This window comes from Eublepharis macularius, chromosome 10 (genome assembly GCF_028583425.1).
Source record: "Eublepharis macularius isolate TG4126 chromosome 10, MPM_Emac_v1.0, whole genome shotgun sequence".
Classification (NCBI taxonomy): domain Eukaryota; kingdom Metazoa; phylum Chordata; class Lepidosauria; order Squamata; family Eublepharidae; genus Eublepharis; species Eublepharis macularius.
Genome location: NC_072799.1, coordinates 85,212,991 through 85,235,078, shown reverse-complemented (window position 1 = coordinate 85,235,078; position 22,088 = coordinate 85,212,991). Strand labels below are relative to the sequence as shown.

Genomic DNA, 22,088 nt, shown 5'->3' with positions numbered 1-22,088 from the left:
AACAAGGAAGCAGCAGCAGTCAAACTGGCCCTAAATAAATGGAGGCACTAGTTCGCGGGAGCTGATGGAAGTAACAGACATGATTCAAGGGTTGAGTTCAGCATACCATCCTGAGACTGATGGGTAATCCGACAGGGTTAATCAAGTCCTGGAGCAATTTTTAAGGTGCTATATTAATTATCAACAAGATAATCGGACTGATTTTCTAGTGTTTGCAGAATATTGTTACAACAATAATGTTCATAGCTCTATGGGAGCATCCCCATTCAAGATCACACAGGGTTTTGAAGGTAAGCCCTTGCTGTTTGTGAAAGACCCCCACCCGGGGGTGGAGGGAGATCTCAGTACTTGGTGGAACTCTATTGTGGAACAGTGGCAAGCATTTCTTGGGGGTCCATAAACATGGAACCCCTCTCTCAAACTAGGTGGGTCAATGGTTTAGAGGGAGGATTGTATTCTGTGTGATTTTGGTGCCATTGTGTGCAAAAACAGCTGCCCCAGAGCCTCACTCCCTCCTTGAAAATAAGGGTGCATTTGCACAGGTGTGGCTAGCATGGGCACAACAGGCCGAAACTCATGAAAACAAAAAAACAAGTTCTGAGCTGGCTCTGGCTGACCCGGAACAAACCAGTAATGAAACAGAATTTTTCCGGACCTTCTCATGTCTTTTTATACTTTTATGCTGGAATTAATTTTTCTATTGACTGTTAAGGATGAATTGCCATTGTGATGCTCTTTGACTGCAAATAAATATTCAGATTCAGAACCAAAACTGAAACAGAAATGTTCTTGGTGCACAACCCTACTTCCCATTCTGGCTAACGTTGCTTGGATACTTGGTGAATTTGGGGGCAGAGAGCAACCAAGTGGTTCTGCACTTCTCTGGCAACAGTAATTTGTGTTATTTTATAATATTGCCACATTAAATTTTACAGTATTTCTAACACATATGTAAACTTTTACTTTTATTGCATATTTTCATTCTAAAGCAATCCAGTCATACAATGACGAACACAGAATTTTACCCTTTAAATATTTTAATCTGGAAAAAAAAGATTCTGTCTTGTTTCCCCTCCTAGGGCTGCTACTACATTCACACCTGCTTTCTAATATTTCCAGCAGACATTCCACTAACTAAGGGTCTTTAAAATGCCTATGCTTGGGTTTTCCCTGAAAATTAAGACCTGGAGGCCAGATGTGGCTTAGCAATGGAGTGGTGTGAGAGTGTCAGATCAGGAAATGGGAAACCCAGATTCAAACCTTCTCTCAGCTATGGGGTTCATTGGGTTACCTTGGGCCAGACACTCTCAACCTACCGTATCACACAGGATTGTTGAAAGGATGAAACAGGGAAACAGGAACTATCTTTGTCATGTCTGAGCCACATATCAGCCATGCCAATGTCAATGCTGTTGCAGACAATGCTAATGCTAATGCAAACCTGTTTTCCTGAACCAATGTTTCGTGCTGTAACTTGCTATAACTTGATATCCTATTGCCAATGCCATAACTGTTTCTCTCACAGACTTAGTACAGGTGCTTATCTAATGGACTGTAGAATCTTTCAGTGTTCAAGACCTTGTATAATACTCACTCCCATGTATTGCTATGTCTTGCTTTCCCAGTGACTCAACTTGATGGTACAAAGATGTGAGACGTTCTCATGCCAGGTTCGCGCCAAAAATCCTATTTACTGTTGGGAGGGGGGAAGGAGCAAACGTGTGTGTTAAGAAGGATTTTTCTACATATCACTATTCCTGTCAATCTTGCTCTTACTGCTCAGACGCTTACCTTGCTTTTGAGTAATCCTATGGACATATCTGTGGAAATGTGGAAATGATTTGATTTCTGTGGAGTCACATCTCCACAGAACAAAAATTGAAAAGAACAAGTTGCAAATGCAATAATATGAAAAAGGCAAATTGCAAGTACAATAATAATGATAAACCAGCACAATAATAATGGACCAGCATTCAAGCAGTCTTTTCAATTTTTGTTCTTTTCAATTTGTGTACATTATCAATTTGCATATTATACATTAATTGTTTGTTTATCAATTTGCATAATACACTATATCAACATTAATTGTGTGTTAACTGTTTGCTGCCTTCCTTTGTTACTGATGATTCGTTAGCAGGAAGTGCTTGCCCTTTTGGTTTGTTTTCCAAAAAACAGAAGCCAAATAGCCCACAACCATTTTGAAACATCTGGAGTCAAGGGGGAAAGCCACCAGTGTTCGGTGAGTGGGCTGTCCCTTTAAGGATGTGTGGAAAGGGCCTGAGTTTGGGTCCTCTTTAGTCAAATGTTGTTCAACCAATACATTATAAGGTAATTAATTAAGAGCACAATCCTAAACAGAGTTACTCTAATCTAAACCAATTGAAATCAATGGGCTTAGACTGGAGTAACTCTGCTTAGGCTTGCACTGTAAAAAAGGTAAATACATTCTTATACATAATTGCATTTACTTCAGAGATTCCCATAGCTAGTCTGAGTCAAGCATCGGATTTCCTTTTGTAATTTGCAAAAACAGGTTTTCTTAAACATTCCCCTTCATATCCTTGTAGTTTTCAGCCAAGTGTATTTTCAGAGGATGTTTCCCAATTAATTAATGTCTTGTTATGATCTGTTTGTTTTACTAATTAGTGCTGATGTCAGGAAAGTAATCAGAATAGGATTTAAAACAATATCTTTAATTTGCCCACTCCCTTTACTGCTTTTTCCTCTCGTGTATCATGGATCTTCTTGCTACGAACAGTAGATGGCGGCATTCAGTGAAGACTGAGCGAGGCTTAAATATTCTACAATTGGAATATGTTTGACTGAGAAACAGAAGTTTCTTAACTAACCCTCCTCCCATAAACTCCCTCAATTAACATTGCAGCAAGTCATTTCATAAATTTGTTCCTAACTTGTTTCTCTACCAAAATATTTTACTCATAGGGTCTGACTGCATATGGACCAGTAGTGAGCATACATGGCGTATATGTTTCTTGTTCTACAGTGATGTCACATTCTGCAAAAACAATGACCCTTTTTTCCAGCTGCTTCAACATTTGTCTGGACAACAGAGAAAGTGGGCATAGAGGGAACCAAATCTCACAACAGAAACAGATACAAAAGCAACAGACGTGTCCATGTTGGATTTCATAGTAATTCAGTGATTCTTAAATAATGCACATTTGAATGCACTGACAGTAGCGTTGTTAAGAGAAATTCTCTTAATTTCTCATTATCCATTTTCTCCCTGAAACCCAACCATCTGTTTCTTTTCTTCTTTTTTAGGAATTTGGAGTCCATTTCTAACCAATTTTGATGAAAGAGCAATTTGAAGAGGGGAGGGACAAGAAGGGAGGTTCTGTAGAATTGCAGAATTTCCCTCTGCAGATATTCACAGGCAGGCAACGTCTTCCCAAATCTTCTTGCCCTCCTTCTAAAGCACCACCCAGTGGTGTGTAACATAAACTAACAGCAAGGGCTGAAGTTACATAAAAGGTGCTCCAATTTTTGGGGTATAGAAATCAAAGAGAAGTCCTTCTTTTAAAAGAGGACAGAGGGAATAAGAGGAATCATTGGCTATATCTAAAAAAGTGAATTTTTGGAAATCTCCTTCTCCATAAGAATGCTAACAGACAGTTGCAGAAAAACAAATGATATGATTATGTAGGCCCAATGAGACCCCTCCCTGAAATACCCGTTTCTCCCTGAAAGAGAAATTCTTTGCAGCTGATTTGCTATCTAACGCTCACTCTGTATAATGCAGCTTTACGTATGCATGTGTTGTTTTGGATGGTCCAGGTAGCCGGTACTCATCCGATGTTGGAAGCTAAGCAGGGTCAGCCCTGGGCCGATTCCAGACGGCCCTCCCCATTGCGAAACGTCTTGCGTCGTCGCGCGTCATTGCGCAGAAAACGCGAAATATCGCGCTTTCTCACACGAGTTTTGCGCGACATCGCACAAAACTCGCGCGAGAAAACGCGATATTTCGCGTTTTCTGCGCGACGACGCGCGACGTTTCGCGATGGGGAGGGCCGTCTGGAATCGGCCCTGGTTAGATCAGCAAGGAAGACCAGGGTTCCTAGGCAGAGGCTGGCAATGGCAATTCACTTCTGAACATTTCTTGCTTTGAAAATCCTATGGGGTTACCATAAGTTGGCTGTGACTTGACAGCAGCCATGCACAGACATACACACATGTGGGCACAGACAGACAGACAGACAGATACTATTATCCAGGGCTTTTTTTCTGGGAAAGGAGGTGTTGGAACTCAGTGGGTTGCCCTTGGAGAAAATGGTCACATGGCCGGTGGCCCCGCCCCAATCTCCAGACAGAGGCAAGTTTAGATTGCCCTCCGCACCGCTCGGTGGTGCAAAGGGCAATCTAAACTGCCCTCTGTCTGGAGATCAGGGGGCGGGGCCACTGGCCATGTGACCATTTTCAAGAGGTTCTGGAACTCCGTTCCACCGCGTTCCCGCTGAAAAAAAGCCCTGCTATTATCTATGGTGGCACTTCACACAGTTACCGTAACATGAAAACAATTCTTATCCTATGTGCACACCTCAACTGAAAATTCGAATCAAGTTCTGTATTTCAGACGACAATGATCATGCCTGAGAAGGAACACGCTGTTCCAAATTTAACAAGAGACTACAATAAACATTATATGCCATGAAATAAACATGTGACAATTGTGTAGACTTGGTCATGTGCAATCTAGGCTTGTCAACTAGAGGTGGGCACGGACCAGGAAAACCCCACAGGCCACCAGCCCTTGGTCTGTCAATTTTCATGGACCATGGACCACAAACTTTTCATGGATCAGCCCTGTTCACGGACCAGGATATTGGTCCATGGTCCATCTATTCTGGCAGCCCTGGCTTCATCCAACACCCAGAGATCCCAAATTCACAGAGAATCTTCAGCAGCCTGTCCTCCAGCCACCCTCTAAGTTTGGTCAAGATTGCATTTCGAACATCCAAGTTACAGATCCCCAAAGCAGCTGCCCCCAGAGAACTTCCAGTAGATATTAGAGTCTCAAATGCCAATTAACTTGCCTTGGCTAGCAGCACCAAAAAGTTGCAATGAAGCAAAATCAAACAGATAAGCATGGTGTAAGAGCCCCCACACTCACCATACAGATACCTTCCCAGCTGTTGCCTAGGGAATTCATTCTTGCTCGCATAGAGAAGAATGGGAACTCTCTGGTTGGCAGGCATAGCTGCCTATCAAGGTTTTGAGGGCTAAGATTGGTGTTGCCATGGCTGCAGAACATCCACCCCTCTGTTGCCTAGGGAATTCATTCTTGCTCCTTGCTCGCATAGAGCAGAACGGGAGCTCTCTGGTTGGCAGGCAGAGCTGCCTATCAAGGTTTGGAGGGGTAAGATTGGCTGCAGAACATCCACCCCTCCATTGCCTAGGGAATTCATTCTTGCTCCTTGTTCCACAGAGCAGAATGGGCTGTCTATTAAGTTTTTAAGGGCTGCAAAAGGTATGTGGACATCCTCTGCATTTCCTAGGGAATAGATAGATCGGCATCAGGATGTCTGGACTCATGGACCACGGACCAACGGACTGGCCCAACTGAACCAAAATTCATGAAAAAGGTGAGTCCTACGAACTATGTGTTAGCAAACCACAAACCAAGCTGGACTGTGAAAAATTTTGGTCCATTTTCTCGACCGTGCTCACCTCCATTGCCAAGCAACCAGGACATGGCTTAGCCCAGTCTGGAATCTTTGCCAGATATTTGTGGGTGCAGAAAAGCAAATATGAAGCATTTCACAGCATAGGTTTTAACATCACTACCTGCAGAGGCCTCCATATCAAATCACTATAATCGTAGCTATAATGGCCAGATGAAAGTCAGTGCCCCCCAAATATCTTTTGATACCTTGCAGAATGCTTTTTGCCATTAAATGAATATAAAATGATGGGCAAACTTTCACTTTCATTGGCAGCATTGCCTTGGCTGGATTCCCTTCCCTTAGTGGTATACAAACTCCTGCCAATTTCCATTGCAAAAGTCAAAGAAATTTATTTTGTGGTGGCTTCAGACTATTGCTTGTTGCTCATCTCCTACATACTAAGTTACAAGATATAAAAACAGAGCTTTACTCTCGTTTAGGCCTATTTACATGATGCTAAATGCTGTAGACACAGATGATGGTTGCCCAGATGTGCCTACGACATTGGTTTCTCTAGCAGACAGTGACATCTGGCACACTTAACCCCTTTCCCCTTCTTCTTGTAAGCCTGGTTTTCTTAATGTGTCTCATGCTTAGTAGGGCAAAAGACTGCTGACAATTGTATTTTCAGACTGATTTACATTCCTTTGTGGTTTCCAGTTGCTAAATATATAGTTAAAAGTTTAGAAATTACTGTCTGTGTCGGAGACTGGCAAACAAAAGCCTGAACTGATGAAATCAATAACTTACAGATGACCCCAAATGCACATTCCAAGCTAAACAGCTATGTGACTGTGAGCCTCTTTCACAGCTACAATTTAAAAAATATCCTCAGTATTATATAGGTAAGATCTAGGCAAAAAAGGAACACATCAGTATTCAAACTGTCACACTTGTGCTCAATGGCACCTCAAGGGATCGGGCACCCATCACCCAGTGTTCCCCCTTTTCACCCACCTTCATCATCAGCTGGCATGAGTTCAGGGCCTTTTTTCAGCTGCAACGCAGTGGAACGGAGTCCCAGCACCTCTTGAAAATGGTCACATGGCTGGTGGCCCCACCCCTGATCTCTAGAAAGAGGGGAGTTTAGATTGCCATCCACGCCGCTGTGCAGAGGGCAATCCAAACTCCCCTCTGTCTGAAGATCAGGGGGCGGGGCCACTGGCCATGTGACCATTTTCGCCGAGGGCGATTTAAACTTTAAAAAACTCCCCCGTTGTTCCAGCTGACCCAAAGTGACGTCATTGTGTGGTCCTGAGTTCGACCACTGAGTTCCACCACCTCTTTTCTCAGAAAAAAAGCCCTGCACAAGCCCATCATTTACTCTCTGTTTACACACAGCTAAAGAGTACTGATCAAGACGGGTAGCCATGTTAGTCTCTCTGTAGCAGCAGAAAACATCCAGCATCTTATAGGCTGCTTATGAAATCCTATGAGATGGCAGTGACGGCAGCAAAGAAGGAATTTTATGCAGCTTCCATTGCATCACCTCACTCATGCCTGGCTAAATTGTTCAATGTGGTACGTTCACTGGTCTCCCTTTCAGGTGGAGACCATCAAAATTTGAATTCGGTCATAAGCTGTGAGGCATTTGCGAGCTTTTTTGCTGATAAAATCCTGTCTCTCCACCGTGATTTACCGGCTACAGTTGAGACAGTATGTGAACTAGAGGCCCCTTGGCTGTCTTCGGGGGTAATATTCAATAACTTCAGCCCTCTTTCCAGGGAAGAGGTGGACAGGATGCTGCAGGGAGTGAGGCCTACCACATGGATCCTGGACCCGTGTCCGTCATGGCTGGTGAAAGCCAGTGTTGATGGATTACGGGAATCCCTGGAGGCCATTGTCAACCTGTCCCTGAGCTCTGGGGTTTTTCCCAGAGCACTAAAGGAGGCAGTGGTGAGGCCACTTTTAAAGAAATCTTCGTTAGATCCCGCCGACCCGCTCAGTTACCACCCAGTCTCGAACTTGCCGTTTCTGGGAAAGATGATTGAGCAGGCGGCAGAAAAAAAACTGCAGGATTTCCCGAAGGAGACCTTGGGCCTAGATCCCTTCCAGTCTGATTTTCACCCAGGACAGGGGGTGGAGACACTGCTGGTCGCCCTCATGGACGATCTTCGCAGTCATCTGGATAGAGGTGGATCAGCACTGCTGATTTTATTAGATCTTTCAGCAGCATTTGATATGGTCGATTAGGATCTGTTGATCCACCGCCTCGCCAATGTGGAGATTCAAGGGACAGCACTACAGTGGCTAGTCTCTTTTCTTCATGGTTGGGGGGTGGTGCTAGGGGAGAAGCTATTTTCTTGCCACTCACTAATATGTGGTGTGCCGCAGGGGGCGATACTGTCCCCATTATTGTTTAACATCTATATGCGCCCCCTCACCCAGTGGTGCGAAGTTTTGGGCTTGGGTGTCACCAATATGTGGATGACACCCAGCTATATCTGTTGATGGACAGCTGGCCTGGATCGTCCCTGGATGTCCTGGAGTGTGCTTTTGAAGTCGTGGTTGGATGGTTGAGGCAAAGTCGGCTGAAGTTAAACCCTGCGAAGATGGAGATCCTGTACTTCAGTCATGGAAACGTGGATTTGGGACCCTGGCTCCCTGCACTCGATGGGGCTCATACTGGCTTCGAGAGTTAAGAGTCTGGGGGTGATCTTGGATTCCTCCTTGACAATGGAGGCCCAGATCTCTGCGGTTGCTAGGTGCTCTTTTTTTCCACCTTCAACAGACCAAGCAACTCACCCCTTATCTTTTGTCCCATGACTTGACTACAGTGGTCCAGGCAATGGTCACCTCTAGGTTAGACTACTGTAACGCACTCTATGCAGGGCTTCCCATGAACCTGATCCAATGGTTACAGCTGGTGCAGAATGTGGCGGTGCGGGTCATCACAGGAATACCAATGCGTGAGCATATAACACCAGTATTGCATCAGCTGCACTGGTTACCGGTGCAGTACCGAGACAGGTTCAAGGTTTTGGTATTAACCTATAAAGCCCTATGTGGACTGGGACCAGCGTAACTGTGGGACCACCTCTCCCCATATGAACCCCAGAGGGCTCTTCACTCTAGTGATAAACATCTGCTAAGGGTCCCTGGCCCCTGGGAGGCCCGCCTGGCATCGACCAGGGCCAGGTCCTTCTCAGGGCCAAGCTACACATGACGAATGACACTTGAACGGCAAGTGGATTGAGTGGAGGGCAAGTGAACAGGGAGAAATACACTTGCCATTCAAGTGTCATTCGTCATGTGTAGCTTGGCCCTCAGTCCTGGCCCCAGCCTGGTGGAACACTCTGTCTAATGAGACCAGTGCCCGGCAGGATTTGTTATCCTTTTGCTGGCCCTGTAAGATGGTGCTGTTCCACCAGGCATATGGGCAGTGCTAGGCGGAGCCCCCTGGCCGGTAGATTGCAGAATATGCCCTCCCTACAAGCAGTACCTCCATCTAGCAAACAGTCCCCAGTATGATGTTCTAGAGATGGGTGAAGGTCGGTCAGTTGGTTGCTGTGTCGTTATGATTATGTATATATATGTATTTTTAACTGTGTAATTTTGACTGTTTTATGGTATCAATTATTTAATGTGTTTTAATTGTATATGGTTGTAATCTGCCCTGAGCCTGCTGGTGTGGGGAGGGCGGAATATAAATGAAATAAATAAATAAATAAAAGAACGAGAGTCCAGTAGTGCCTATAAGACTAACAAAATTTGTGCTAGAGCATTTCTTTATTTCTTTATTTATTGCATTTGTATTCCACTCTCCCTAAGAACCAGGCTCAGAACAGATCACAGAAAAAAAAAATTAAACAGGCAGCATAATAATTAAAACTCTTCAGTAAACATTGCAGCATTCTTATTGCAAAATTCCTCTAGATAGAAAAAACAAACAAACCATGGGGCAGGTGGCAAGCTGTTTGATGTTCAGCAAATTAGGGGTAAGAGCTTTTGTGAGTCACAGCTGAAGAAGTGGTGAACTGTCACCCCACGGAAGCTGATACCTGACCACAAATTTTGTTAGTCTTATAGGTGCCACTGGACTCTTGCTCTTTTCTACTACTAAAAGAGTACTGTCACTTTAATTCAAGTCTTCTGTCTCTTCCCTCAGTTTGGAGCTTCTCTGCTAACTCTGCTTCACCTAGTGAACTGCTGTGCCCAGCCCTTTTCATCTCCAGTCCCACAGCATCTTCCTTCATTGGAAGCCATCTCTGCTTCTCCCTTGAGTGAGCCACTTACAGGTAAGTCTCCCCCTGGCCTGCCCTCAGCAGCCTTCTTTCCTTGCCAGCCATTCCTTCCCTCTCCCAGCTGCTTTACTGGGTTCCAGCCTGGGGGAGGGGAGGTTGCTCTGCCTGCTGTGGCCGTGGCCATTTTTTTACTTGGGTGGAACGGCGGCAGCACTGGACCAAGAGCCAAAGCTCTCTTCTTCTGAATCTGAAGAAGTGAGCCTTGACTCTCGAAAGCTCATACACTGGAAATCTTGTTGGTCTCTAAGGTGCTACTGCACTCAAATCCTACTGTTCAACTCCTAGATATCCTTGTCCATCTCACTCAACAAACAGAGCACTAACTTTTCATCTACCTAGTCAATAACAACAACATCATTCAATTTACATACTGCCCTTCAGGACAACTCAATGCCACACCCAGGGTGGTTTACAAAGTGTGTTGTAATAATCCTCATGACCAGCTGTGAGGTCAGTGGGGCTGAGAGAGCTCTGAGAGAGCTGGGACTGACCCACTGACCCACTGGCTTCAAGTGGAGGAGTGGGGAATCAAACCTGGCTCTCCAGTTTAAGGTCCTGCCACTCTTAACCGCTATACCAAACTGGGTGGGTCACACAGCATGATTTCCACAATTGTTATCTTATGATAGAGCTTTGAATAATATTCCAACCTTTTTATCACAGCTTACAGGCTTACTCTCTTGTTAATAATAATAATAATAACAGCAGCAGCAGCAACAACAACAACATTCAATTTATATACTGCCCTTCAGGACAACTTAACACCCACTCAGAGCAGTTTACAAAGTGTGTTATCATTATTCTCACGATAATCACCCTATGAGGTGGGTGGGGCTGAGAGAGCTATGGAAGAGCTGTGATTGACTCAAGGTCACCCAGCTGGCTTCAAGCAGAGAATCAAACCTGGCTCTCCAGATTACAGTCCTGCCACTCTCAACCACTACACCAAACTGGCTCAACAATGCATGCTGCATTAGCAAATTACAGTTCTCAGAGGATAAAAACAAACTGAAGCTTATCCGAATAACTTTATGAAAGTATGTGATACAGATATACCAATGAGGGATGCCCACACAGAGAAATCCTCTTTCTGCAAAATTACTGCAAACATTCTACTTCACAGCTGCCATTGCTGGTAACAAAAGTCCTGATGTTTTTATTTTCAAAGCTTTGGTCTTGGCTCTTTAATTAACACATTAGAACAGTGGTTATTTTTAACTGAGGTAATTGGTAAGAGGCCAGTCCCAAAAGTCCATCTCTATGTGTGTTTATAGCAGCATATTCATGCAGGCACACACAGCTGTGCGTTGTCATACAGACCTTCTAATCTCAAATATGTACTCTATAACATTACATTTCAGAACTGAAAATTCAAGAAATGTTCACTGGTGTCTGTTCAAAAGGGGCATCCCTCATCCACAATTTCTGCTATAGCATGTGCATGCTCACAGCCTCCTACTGAAATACAAACTAGAAAAGCCTTTTCTGGAGGGTTCTCCAGTCAAATGGTATCTTATATCTATGGCTACAATCCACAACATACATTCACAAGGACATACTTACTAGAGCTCTCCAACTGAAGCCAACTGAGGCAGGCAATTTTAACAATGCTGGAAAATATTTCCAGTGGATTGAAACAGAAACCAGATCATTTGGAATAAATGTTCTTTGCAGGGCTTTTTTCCAGCTGGAACACGGTGGAACGGAGTTCCGGAACCTCTTGAAAATGGTCACATGGCTGGTGGCCCCGCCCCCTGATCTCCAGACAGAGGGGAGTTTAGATCGCCCTCTGCACTGCTCCAGCGGTGCGGAGGGCAATCTCAACTCCCCTCTGCCTGGAGTTAAGGGGGGCAGGGCCACCAGCCATGTGACCATTTTCTCCAAGGGCAACCTACTGAGTTCCACCACCTCTTTTCCCAGAAAAAAAGCCCTGCAGTGCACACAGGCAAAGATCAGCGGAAGAGTTACTGATATATGTTCAGCCCAGTCTGCCCTGTTAGGAAGCCGGCTGAGGTGGGTTTTTTTCTTCTTTTCATTTTACTCTTTAGGTCTACGGATAGAAAAGATTGTTCCTGAAAAAGATCTGCTGGCAGGACACTTCCCTTCCATCCAATAAACTGGATATTCTGCCATTGCATGGAACATCCTAAGAAAGCAAATTCTTCTTTGATAAGGAACTTGCTTTCCTATTACTAACCATGAAGTAAGGAAATTAAATAGCTTCTCTGCCTAGGATGTGGTGCAAACTGCACCAACAGTTTTCAAGAGAGTTTGCAGAACACATTTTGTGAAAATAGGCCATGAGAAAATCCCCTTTGAGATACTGGTGTGAAGCCAACATTCTTTCCTTCAACCCTTCCATTAACAACAACAGCAACATTTGATTTATATACTACCCTTCAGGACAACTTAATGCTACTCACAGCAGTTTACGAAGTCTGTTATTATTATCCTCAAGACAGTCACCCGGTGGGGTGGGTGGGGATGAAAGAGCTCTGAGAAGCTGGCTTCAAGCGGAGGAGTGAGGAACCAAATCCAGTTCTCCAGATTAGAGTCCTGCCTCTCTTAACCACTACACCAAACTGGCTCTACACCAAACTGATTATAACTGTTTGTCTTGAGGACACAATAATTATTTTTAAGTTCCGTGTTCTTATCTGGGGAAAACCATCACCTCTATATCTCCTCAAACTTTTATTTTTAAAAAATCAACTTCTAATGTATCAGGAAGAACAAATAACATTGGAGGAAGAGCTGCTTACATTGGAGGAAGTCTTCAAAACCGTTAATTGGAGCGGTAGAAGAGAAGAAGGATCCACCCATTGTCTGCAATCCATGGCCCACATACAAGGGTCCTTTGTGGTCATCCTCTCTCAATATTAGAAACAAGTTTAACACTCACCCCAGCCTTTGGTTTAGCACCAGACCCGGCCATTGGAATGGGAAGTGTGTGATGATCAGCACTGTAGGAATGAGGAGGCGGCGGCAGGGCCATGTTGGTTTGCAGCTGGCTCACTGGGGCCGCATCCACTCCACTTTCAAGATGTGATTCCAAATCCTTTTTTAAAAAACAAAACAAAAAACAGATCTCCTTTAATATCCTTTAAAGGATTATTATACTCTGCCAGTGACATTCCAAGCAGAGTTACGCCAGTCTAAGCCCATTGATTTCAATAGGCTTAGACTGGAGTAACTCTGCTTAGGATTTCACTGTCAGTTATTAGAAATACCTTATGATTATACAGTTTGCATCACATTCCTTTTCTTTCTTTCGGCTAGACATCCTTATTGTCCATACAAGCAGCATCTAAGGAGCACTGCTCTGAAATAGCATAGCATTTTCGAGATCCAAGCTGTAATACACTTAAGTAAGAATAACACACTTAGCTGTGCTTAGCAGTCAAGTTAGAGATTTTAGAAGGCTGGCATGTTTCATGGATTATGTTCCCACCTTTTGTCTTCAACAGGACTTGAAACTTCTGCTACCATCTGGAAATCATTGTGCAGCTGTAGTGACATCATTATCGGGACCCTTGTATAGCATGCGGGAGAAGGCCCTTGTTCTGTCTCAAGGTTTTAGGCTTTTTGTTATGTGTACAATGAAGTCCCATTGACAATAGGATGTAAGCAGATACCATCTTGTACTGGATTATAGTTTAAGAAGTTATGGATGGAATAAAACAGATACAGAATTCTAACGTTTGTGTGTGATGGTGGTGGAGAGTGCCCTCAAGTCTACAACTATGAATATCCTGACCTGGATAGCCCAGGTGAGCCTGATCTCATCAGATCTCAGAAGCTAAGCAGGTGTCAGTCCCTAGCAGGTATATCCCTCAAGCCCATCTGTAGTGAACACACATTGGTTCCATCAAAAGTAGCTTTATTAGAATCCACACAGTTCAGGTCTGCTGCACTCCATCGCGGAGTTTGACAGAAGTGGCAATTCAAATCAGGCCACCTCTGTTATGCTTCATTTCCCTGTGCTTCAAACAACAGTTATAGTTTTGGCTCGTAGCTTACACAGGTTGAGACTCAACTTAGTTATGACTATGAATCAGATAGACAACAACTTATTCCCAGCATTTGGGGTTAGTAGCTGAGGTTGGCATATACACTTCAAGGTTACAGTTAGCTGAGACTCACATATTTCTCTAAGATAAGGGAGAGGCCTATGCTTGGGTCTTTGGTAACATCTGCACTACAGTTATGCAGGAGGAGAGAGAGAGAGAGAGAGAGAGAGAGAGAGAGAGAGAGAGAGAGAGAGAGAGAGAGAGAGAGAGAGAGCATATTAATTAATACACATTAATACAGTAGCATGACTTCAGCATAATGTAAGCAGTAGTAAGCAATAAATGTCAGCAACACAATCATGGCATGCAGGGCATTTTTTCTGGGAAAAGAGGTGGTGGAACTCAGTGGGTTTCCCTTGGAGAAAATGGTCACATGGCTGGTGGCCCCGTTCCCTGATCTTCAGACAGAGGGGGGTTTAGATTGCCCTCCGCGCTGCTCCAGCTCCAGTGGCGCGGAAGGCAATCTCAACTCCCCTCTGTCTGGAGATCAGGGAGCGGGGCCACCAGCCCATGTGACCATTTTCAAGAGGTTCCAGAACTCTGTTCCACTGCATTCCAGCTGAAAAAAAACCCTGATGGCATGTATGTAGACAGACAGACATAACAGCAGGGTTGGCCTTGGTTAGTAATTGGATGGGAGACATCCAAAGAAGGCCAGGGTTGCAGAGGCAGGCAATGGCCAACCACCTCTGTTAGCCTCTTGCCATGAAAACCCCACCAGGGCTTGCCATAAGTCAACTCTGACTTGAGTGCCACCACATAATATGAATAGAAAGTGTTGCCATCTATTCTGTTGTCCCTGGTGTGATGCTTTTAACAGCCTGGTTCAGAGAAATTTAGCATATGCAAGACTTTTCACATCCCATATCCTCAGGTCAGGAAAAGCTTGATTGGCTAAAGGAAAAGGTAGTGATCTTCTCTGTACATTAGGGTAACTGAATGCTAAGCTTCCAAGTTAAGTATAATTTGAATTAATGATATTGCTGGGAAAGTCTTTGTTTCCCAATGAGGAACAGCCCTTCTCTCCAAAGAACGAGACTCAGACTAACACCTAAAACATCTTAAAGACTAACAAACTCCTTGTGACATAAGGTCTCGTGATGAGTCAGCATCTACAGCAGATGCACGGATGAATGGAGCCTCAGTTTACAAAAGCTTATGGCACAAGGAATGCATTTGGCATCAAGGGGACACAAGAGGCGTTGCTGTTTGGGCTTCGTCTGTCTATAAATTTTTGTTCCCACTCATCCTCCAAGGAGCTCAGGATGTAACACGCGGATGTCTCCTCTCCTGCATAACCCTCCCAGGAACCTGTAGAGTTAGAGCCAAGCTTGAGGGGCAGGTTCCTCAGACCCAACTCGGGTTCCCTGCAGCTACACAGAAGCTTTTGGGAATAGCAGTTAAAAATAAAGGAGACCTGGAAAGGCCTCAGAATGCCTCTGTGGGGGAGGGGGAGGGGATCCCCCTACCCGTCAAGCCATTTCCTCTTGTCAAAATTGCAGGGGAAGGAGCTTTCCCCCCTGTTTCTGCTCCACAGGGAGTACTCTGTGCATGTAGAGCAGTAAAAACCGAGGGAAAAACTCCCCCCATATTATTGTGACCCAGGGAAGTGGATTGAGGGGAGTGGGAGGAGCCCCTCCTCCCCCACAGAGGTATGTTTGGGCTCTCAGTTGATGAAACTGCCCTGTCCGCAGCTGATCAACTGATGAAACTTATGTATTCCTCCAAAAGCCCACAGCAGAATCAGGGCATTTTTCTAATGCTAAAAAAATAAACAGACACCACTTTAGGTCCAAGCTAGAGTGCAGGTTTCTAAAGACTTGGCTCTTGGTTTCCCAGACCCAACTCAAGTTCCCTGCAGCTACACAGCACCCTTGAGGAATGGATGTTAAAAAATAAGAGAGAGCCCGAATGACCTCAGAATGCCTCCACAGGATGGAGGGGCTCCTCCCTCCCCCTCAAGCCATTTCCTTGTGTGAAAATAGCAGGGGTGGGAGGTTTCCCCCCTGTTTTTTCTGCTTCACATGAAGTATTCTGTACACATGGAACAGTAAAAATGGGGGGGGGACTCCTCTCTTGCTATTGTGACCCAGGGAAATGGCTTGTGGGAGGAGGGAGGAGCCCCCCCTCAATGGAGGCATTCTGAGGCTGTTTGGAATCTCCTTTATTTTTTAACACCTATTTGCAAAAGCTGCTGTGTGGCTGCGGGGAACTCGAGTTCCTCAGACCCAGCTCTTTAAAAACATGCACGTCTAGAGAGACCTTTAGGCTAGGCTGAAGGGCAGTGCTTGGCCATCCCCGCCCACCCAGTGAGTTTCATAACAGCTGAGGATCTGCACTTGGGTCTTCTCAGTCCTATTCTGACACTCTGCTATGCCACACAATTACCTCTCTGGAGTAGAAAGGATCGTTCAGTCGGCATACTTTGGGGCAGGGATAATCGACGTGCAGCCAGTGAGAAAAAGCCCAGCCCCTTGACGACTGTAATTCTGGTTATATATTTGCAGAGAGCATCAGCATTCAGAAGCCTTTGACCTATTGCCAAAGTGGTAGAACCCCGTTCTACCCACCTTATCCCACCAGGTGCACGGACCAAGCCTAAGCGGTTAATATAGGGAGGATGTGTAATTAGAAGATGATTCTGGCCTCAATGGCATTAGCAATGGATTCACTTCCTGTATTCCACTGCCTTGAATTTTGAGACAAGTCAGGCTATTGTAAGGATAAGCAAATGAAAGAATATTACAGTGCCCTCCTAAGCAGAGCTTCGGCCTTGTAAGGCAATGGGCTTAGAAAGATGTCACTGAGAGCCAAGCTACAAGTGATGCCTGACACAGGTTGGACACTTGTCAGCTTCCCTCAAGTTTTGATGGGAAAGGTAGGCATCCTGGTCTTGCAGCTGTAATGGAGAGCCAAGCTGTAAAACCAGGACGCCTACATTTCCCATCAAAACTTGAGAGAAGCTGACAAGTGTCCAACCTGTGTCAGGCGTCACTTGTAGCTTGGCTCTCACTCTACTTAAGATGGCACTGTAAATCACCTAGTGCATTTGTTGGGATTTTTACAAGTGTCATTCTCTTCAGTCATGAAAGAGTTAATTTGTTTGCGTTTAGTTAGAGACAACTAATTTTCTTGAGACCAGTTAGATGTCAAGTTGTTCTTCCTGCCAGAGTAAAAGAGGAGTTGCATGCTTAATGCACAGAACTCAGATTGATGATTGGCCAGCCAGTTTTATTGGGGGGCAATTGACATTCATTCCTTTTTTCAGGATGCCTTTGCTCTCCAGTGAGTTAGACCCAGGGCTTTTTTTCAGAGGGAACGTGGGGGAACGGAGTTCCAGAACCTCTTGAAAATGGTCACATGGCTGGTGGCCCAGCCCCCTGATCTCCAGACAGAGGGGAGTTGAGATTGCCTTCCGCACCACTGGAGCTGGAGCGGCGTGGAGGGCAATCTAACCCCCCCTCTGTCTGGAGATCAGGGGGCGGGGCCACCAGCCATGTGACCATTTTCTCCAAGGGCAACCCACTGAGTTCCACCACCTCTTTTCCCCAGAAAAAAAGCCCCGGTTAGACCATTACATCATCAGGATGTAAGGATGTAGGAACTAAACTAGCTATTTCCAAAGTACCCTATTTTCCCCTTTATGTAGCAAACATTTATTCGAGAAGCCAAACACGTTTCTGTGATTTTTTTATCTGCTGTGCAAATATTCTACTCTATGACAATACTTATCCAACAGCATTCATATACAATCTAGTGTAAGTTCTCCCCCATGCAAACCCCACTGAAATGAATGGGAGCTGGACTAAAGCAAGGATTGTACCCCTAGTGCTACATAAACGATAGACCTCTCCTTCTTTGATACAAAACAAACCATTTAAAATAATCTTGCAGGACAGAAAAAATGATGTGCCTCTTTCTTTCTCCTATTATAAAATACAGCCCCAGGAAAGAAGGTTCTTATCTGAAACTTCAGATAATGCTTTCTAGCCTGAATATTATTTCAAAAGTGTGAGGCTTTGCAAACAGTCCTTAAGTGTCTTTCTGCCCCAAACTGTGGATCTTACAAAAATGCAGACCAAACAAAAAAACTCCACAGATACAACATTTTAACTCCTTCTCCTAGAAGTTCAGTTGTAACTGCATCACATCAATATTGGCGTGACTCGGACTGCAGCCTAACTTTCTTTAAAAACAAAGAAACTTAGGAAACAGCCTGCCAACGTTTACATTTTGCATCTTTGGTCTCAGAAATTCTCCTAAATGTAGAATGGCGAATAAGAATAATTTGGTAGCTGCCTGTGCCTGGATGCTTCGAAAACAAGATAAAAAGCTCATCCCTTTTATTTTAAAAAAATGAAATGAAAAAGATGAGGAGTTAGCAAAGGTGAAAACATACAACTGGAATAAAACACAAGTAAATTGAGAAGCTCACATGGATTTGCCTCCGTGTGTGGGTCGGCGTGCTGGACGGTGAAGACCTGGAACTGAGAGCATTCTCAATATCCTGATCCAGTTGATCCAATTTCAGAATGAGCAGCACCATAGAGTCCAGTCGTGACTGATCTCGACCTTCTCTTGCTTCCTGAGGATCAGAACACGCAATTACAAAATCCAAAAGGGCATTTCTGAGAAAGAATAAAAAACCCTCTGTTCCCTAATTTAACAAAACAGCATTGAATAATAGGCAGCAACCTCACAGTTTGGAGGAAAGGAGGGGGAAACCCACACTCTTTTCTCTCATTGATGAGTTGTTCACTGTGAAGGCTTAGCTTACTGACTGAGAAGCATTTTGCATGTATCTTAAGGATATTTCTGTGCAAAAATGGTAAATAAAAAAGCTTTCTTAATTGTGATCGGACAGAAGTGTTTGTTACATGACTTAATTGTGATCAGACAGAAGTGTTTGTTACATCACTACCTAGAGGGCTGTGTGCTGGCCAGCATTTGTTTCTGCATTTATTATTATTATTATCATTATTATTATTATTATTATTATTATTATTAATGCCATTTATAGTCTGCCTTTCTCACTAAGACTCAAGGCGGATTACACAGTGTGAGATAAGCACAGTCAATTTCAAGGACATTTCCATAAACAACGCCATAGGGTAAATAAACACAAGTGTACAAGAAAGAATCCAATACAGAGTTGGAGAAATGCTGTAACAGAACGTAGAGGCAATTCTAGGGCTGACATTAGACAACATAAAGCACACAGAGTACGTATTTTATTTTAAACCATAGATAGTATGTAAGACCAAGTCTGCCTGCCTGCCTGCCTGTCTATTTTTGTCTTGGGCAGAAGTCAGAGTGCCGTGGGCTTCTGCTGTTTCCAAGGCCTCTGGGAAATGTAATACACTCTTATTAGATCTACTGCTAAGTTTCCTATGTATTTTTAAAGGGGCAACTAACATTAAGCATAAATAACAAACAAAGAGTTATCTATCACAAATGACACAGTTATTAATCTCATTAGATTAACAAAGATTAGTGTACTTTGCTAAGTTTCTGCGGGTACTTTCCACTTTTTCTCTTCCCACAATGAACCTCAGCATTATAATTCCTTGTCCCTCCATCCCCAGCGCTGTTGTCAAACATCCCTCTAGCCCTCAGCCTTTTCCAAGCACAGGCAAAAATTTGGGGGGATGGAAGCTGGAACAGCAGCAGAAGACCCTGTCCTTAGTCTAAATGTATTCTTTAGCCTTGTCAGAACAGCTTCCCTGTGCACATACAAAATACACGTGCATAGGTTTCCCAAACACACACAATTCTGGCATGTAGTTTATATGCACACCTGGTCTGTTCTGACAGTCCACTGCATATGCATAACATACATGATCCTCTGCACATGTTCAGTCTATACCCATGGATTGTCTGAAATACTGGTAGGAAACAGGGAGTCGGGGACACAAGCTGGAAGACTGGACCGGACGGTAAGCAGGCAAGAGGAAAGAAGGAGACACAGGCCAACAATTAGCAGAGACAGGTTAAGCAAAACTAGGGATTCACACAGACAAGGCAGAGTCTGGCTGTTGTTTAGGCCATGATGCAAACCTGCCCTAGAAGCCTTCAGAGCCTGGCCAAAGAGAACTGATAGGCAGCCCGACAGAACCCTACTGAAACCTAAACATAGTTGGAACCATAATGGACCCTTCAGCCTCCACTATGCAGTCACAAGAGACTCATCCCCAAACCCCAGATCAAGAGGTTGGCATGGACATAAGAATACGCCTCTCAATTAGACCCATTGCCAGTTGAGTCCAGCATCCTGTTTCCCAAGGAGAGGCAACTAGTAGCCTAGATGGCTCATACTAGTAGCACAGAAGCTAACTTTGTAGACTGTCTCTGTGCACAGAGTTCCTGTTCAGCCATACTGGCTAATAGCCACTATTCTTTATGCATTTCTCGAATCCCCTTTTAATTTGATCTGAATTAGTGGCTGCATCCCACAGCAGAGAGCTGCACATGGTGTGTATGAAGAACTTTCTCTTTATGATCCCAAATCTATGGTCCATCATATTACCTCCTCCTGAATTTTAGTATCATGGGAGATGGGGGAAAAGTTCTCTCTACTCATTTTCTCCACACCATGCATAATTTTTAAAACCTCACTCATGCCCTTAGTCACTTTTTAAAAATCATAACCTGACCCAGAGAACTGAGAGCCAAGCTACAAGTGATGCTTGACACAGGTTGGACACTTGTCAGCTGCCCTCAAGTTTTGATGGGAAATGTAGGCATCCTGGTCTTGCAGCTGTAATGGGGAGCCAAGCTGTAAAACCAGGACGCCTACATTTCCCATCAAAACTTGAGGGAAGCTGAGAAGTGTCCAACCTGTGTCAGGCGTCACTTGTAGCTTGGCTCTGAGGCACTGTACCCAAGTATCTGTTGAACAAATAGATACGGATGGGTCAATGCAAAGGATAAATAATAACAACTTAAACCAATTGATTTTACAATCATTTTTTCTCCTTAGCTAACAGGACAAATCAAGTTGAGAGAAGTGAAGATGTTTTGAGTTCATGTTTATTAAAAGGAAGTAAAATTTGCAGCTTCTACATTACCTCTAGTTTATATAATTTGTAGAAAAAATGGTTACTGCAGATCCTCAATTAGCATTTAGCAATTTGTAAAGGATTTGTGTTATGACTATATAATCTTACTATGACACCAATTCTATTTTCACGGTAATAAAAACAGGGCATATTTTTTTGCTATGTTATATGCATTCCTGCATATAGAACAGGAAACCCCCATGTGCTTTCCTGCACATATTTTTCTATACATTCCATGTCTGGAGGAAAAAGGAAGTACACTCCCTTGGAAGAAGCATTGCATTCAACTCAAAGCGTTTTGGTAATATCCCAAGTACTCAGGAATTCTGTATAGGAACGGAGTGTTTTTTCATTTGTGTCAAATGCTTGTTTGAATGCCAGCAAGATTCAGTACGCATGGCTTGTGAGTCAGCAAGCATTGTGTTGTCAAACAGGAAGCACAATCTGAGACCCCTTTGAGCTTAATAAGAGCGATTTATCTTGAAAAAAAATTCTGGAAGATTCAGTGCAAAACTATGACCAGTGCAATCATACAGTAGGACACGATTACTGCCTTAAGACGACACGTATAATCATGGCTAAGGAAAAACATGCAAGAACACAAGCTTCTTATTGGACTTGCACGAAAGCCTCATTCTCTGCTCTCCCCACCCTCCCTTATGCCACACATTGAAGTTATAGATCCAAAGGAGTTAGCCGTGTTCGTCCGTAGCAGCAAGATCGAAAAGAGTCCAGTAGCACCTTTAAGACTAACCAACTTTACTGTAGCATAAGCTTTCAAGAACCACAGCTCTCTTCGTCAGATGCACAGATGTATCTGACAAAAGAGAACTGTGGTTCTCGAAAGCTTATGCTACAGTAAAGTTGGTTAGTCTTAAAGGTGCTACTGGACTCTTTTCGAAATTGAAGTTAAAATGCTAACTCCGGTAACCCACAAGGTATGCAGCCATAGGTTAACCATAGGTAATTTTCTTTACACATACTGGGATTCTAAACCTGGATTTAGGATCATGGGTGGGAGGGGGAACTAAC

The 22,088-nt window shown here is 44.0% G+C and overlaps 1 protein-coding gene across 2 annotated transcripts in view; it reads right to left on the bottom strand.

The window, feature by feature from the left end:
• Positions 1–22,088, bottom strand: part of DLC1 (DLC1 Rho GTPase activating protein) — a 348,838-nt gene that overhangs the window by 280,713 nt on the left and 46,037 nt on the right. For both annotated transcript variants that reach the window (XM_054989508.1, XM_054989509.1), the window contains exons 2-3: positions 18,434–18,583; positions 12,831–12,986 (exon numbers count right to left, since the gene is read on the bottom strand). In XM_054989508.1, the coding sequence (XP_054845483.1) occupies positions 12,831–12,986; positions 18,434–18,583 (306 nt within the window). The remainder of the gene's footprint in view (positions 1–12,830; positions 12,987–18,433; positions 18,584–22,088) is intronic.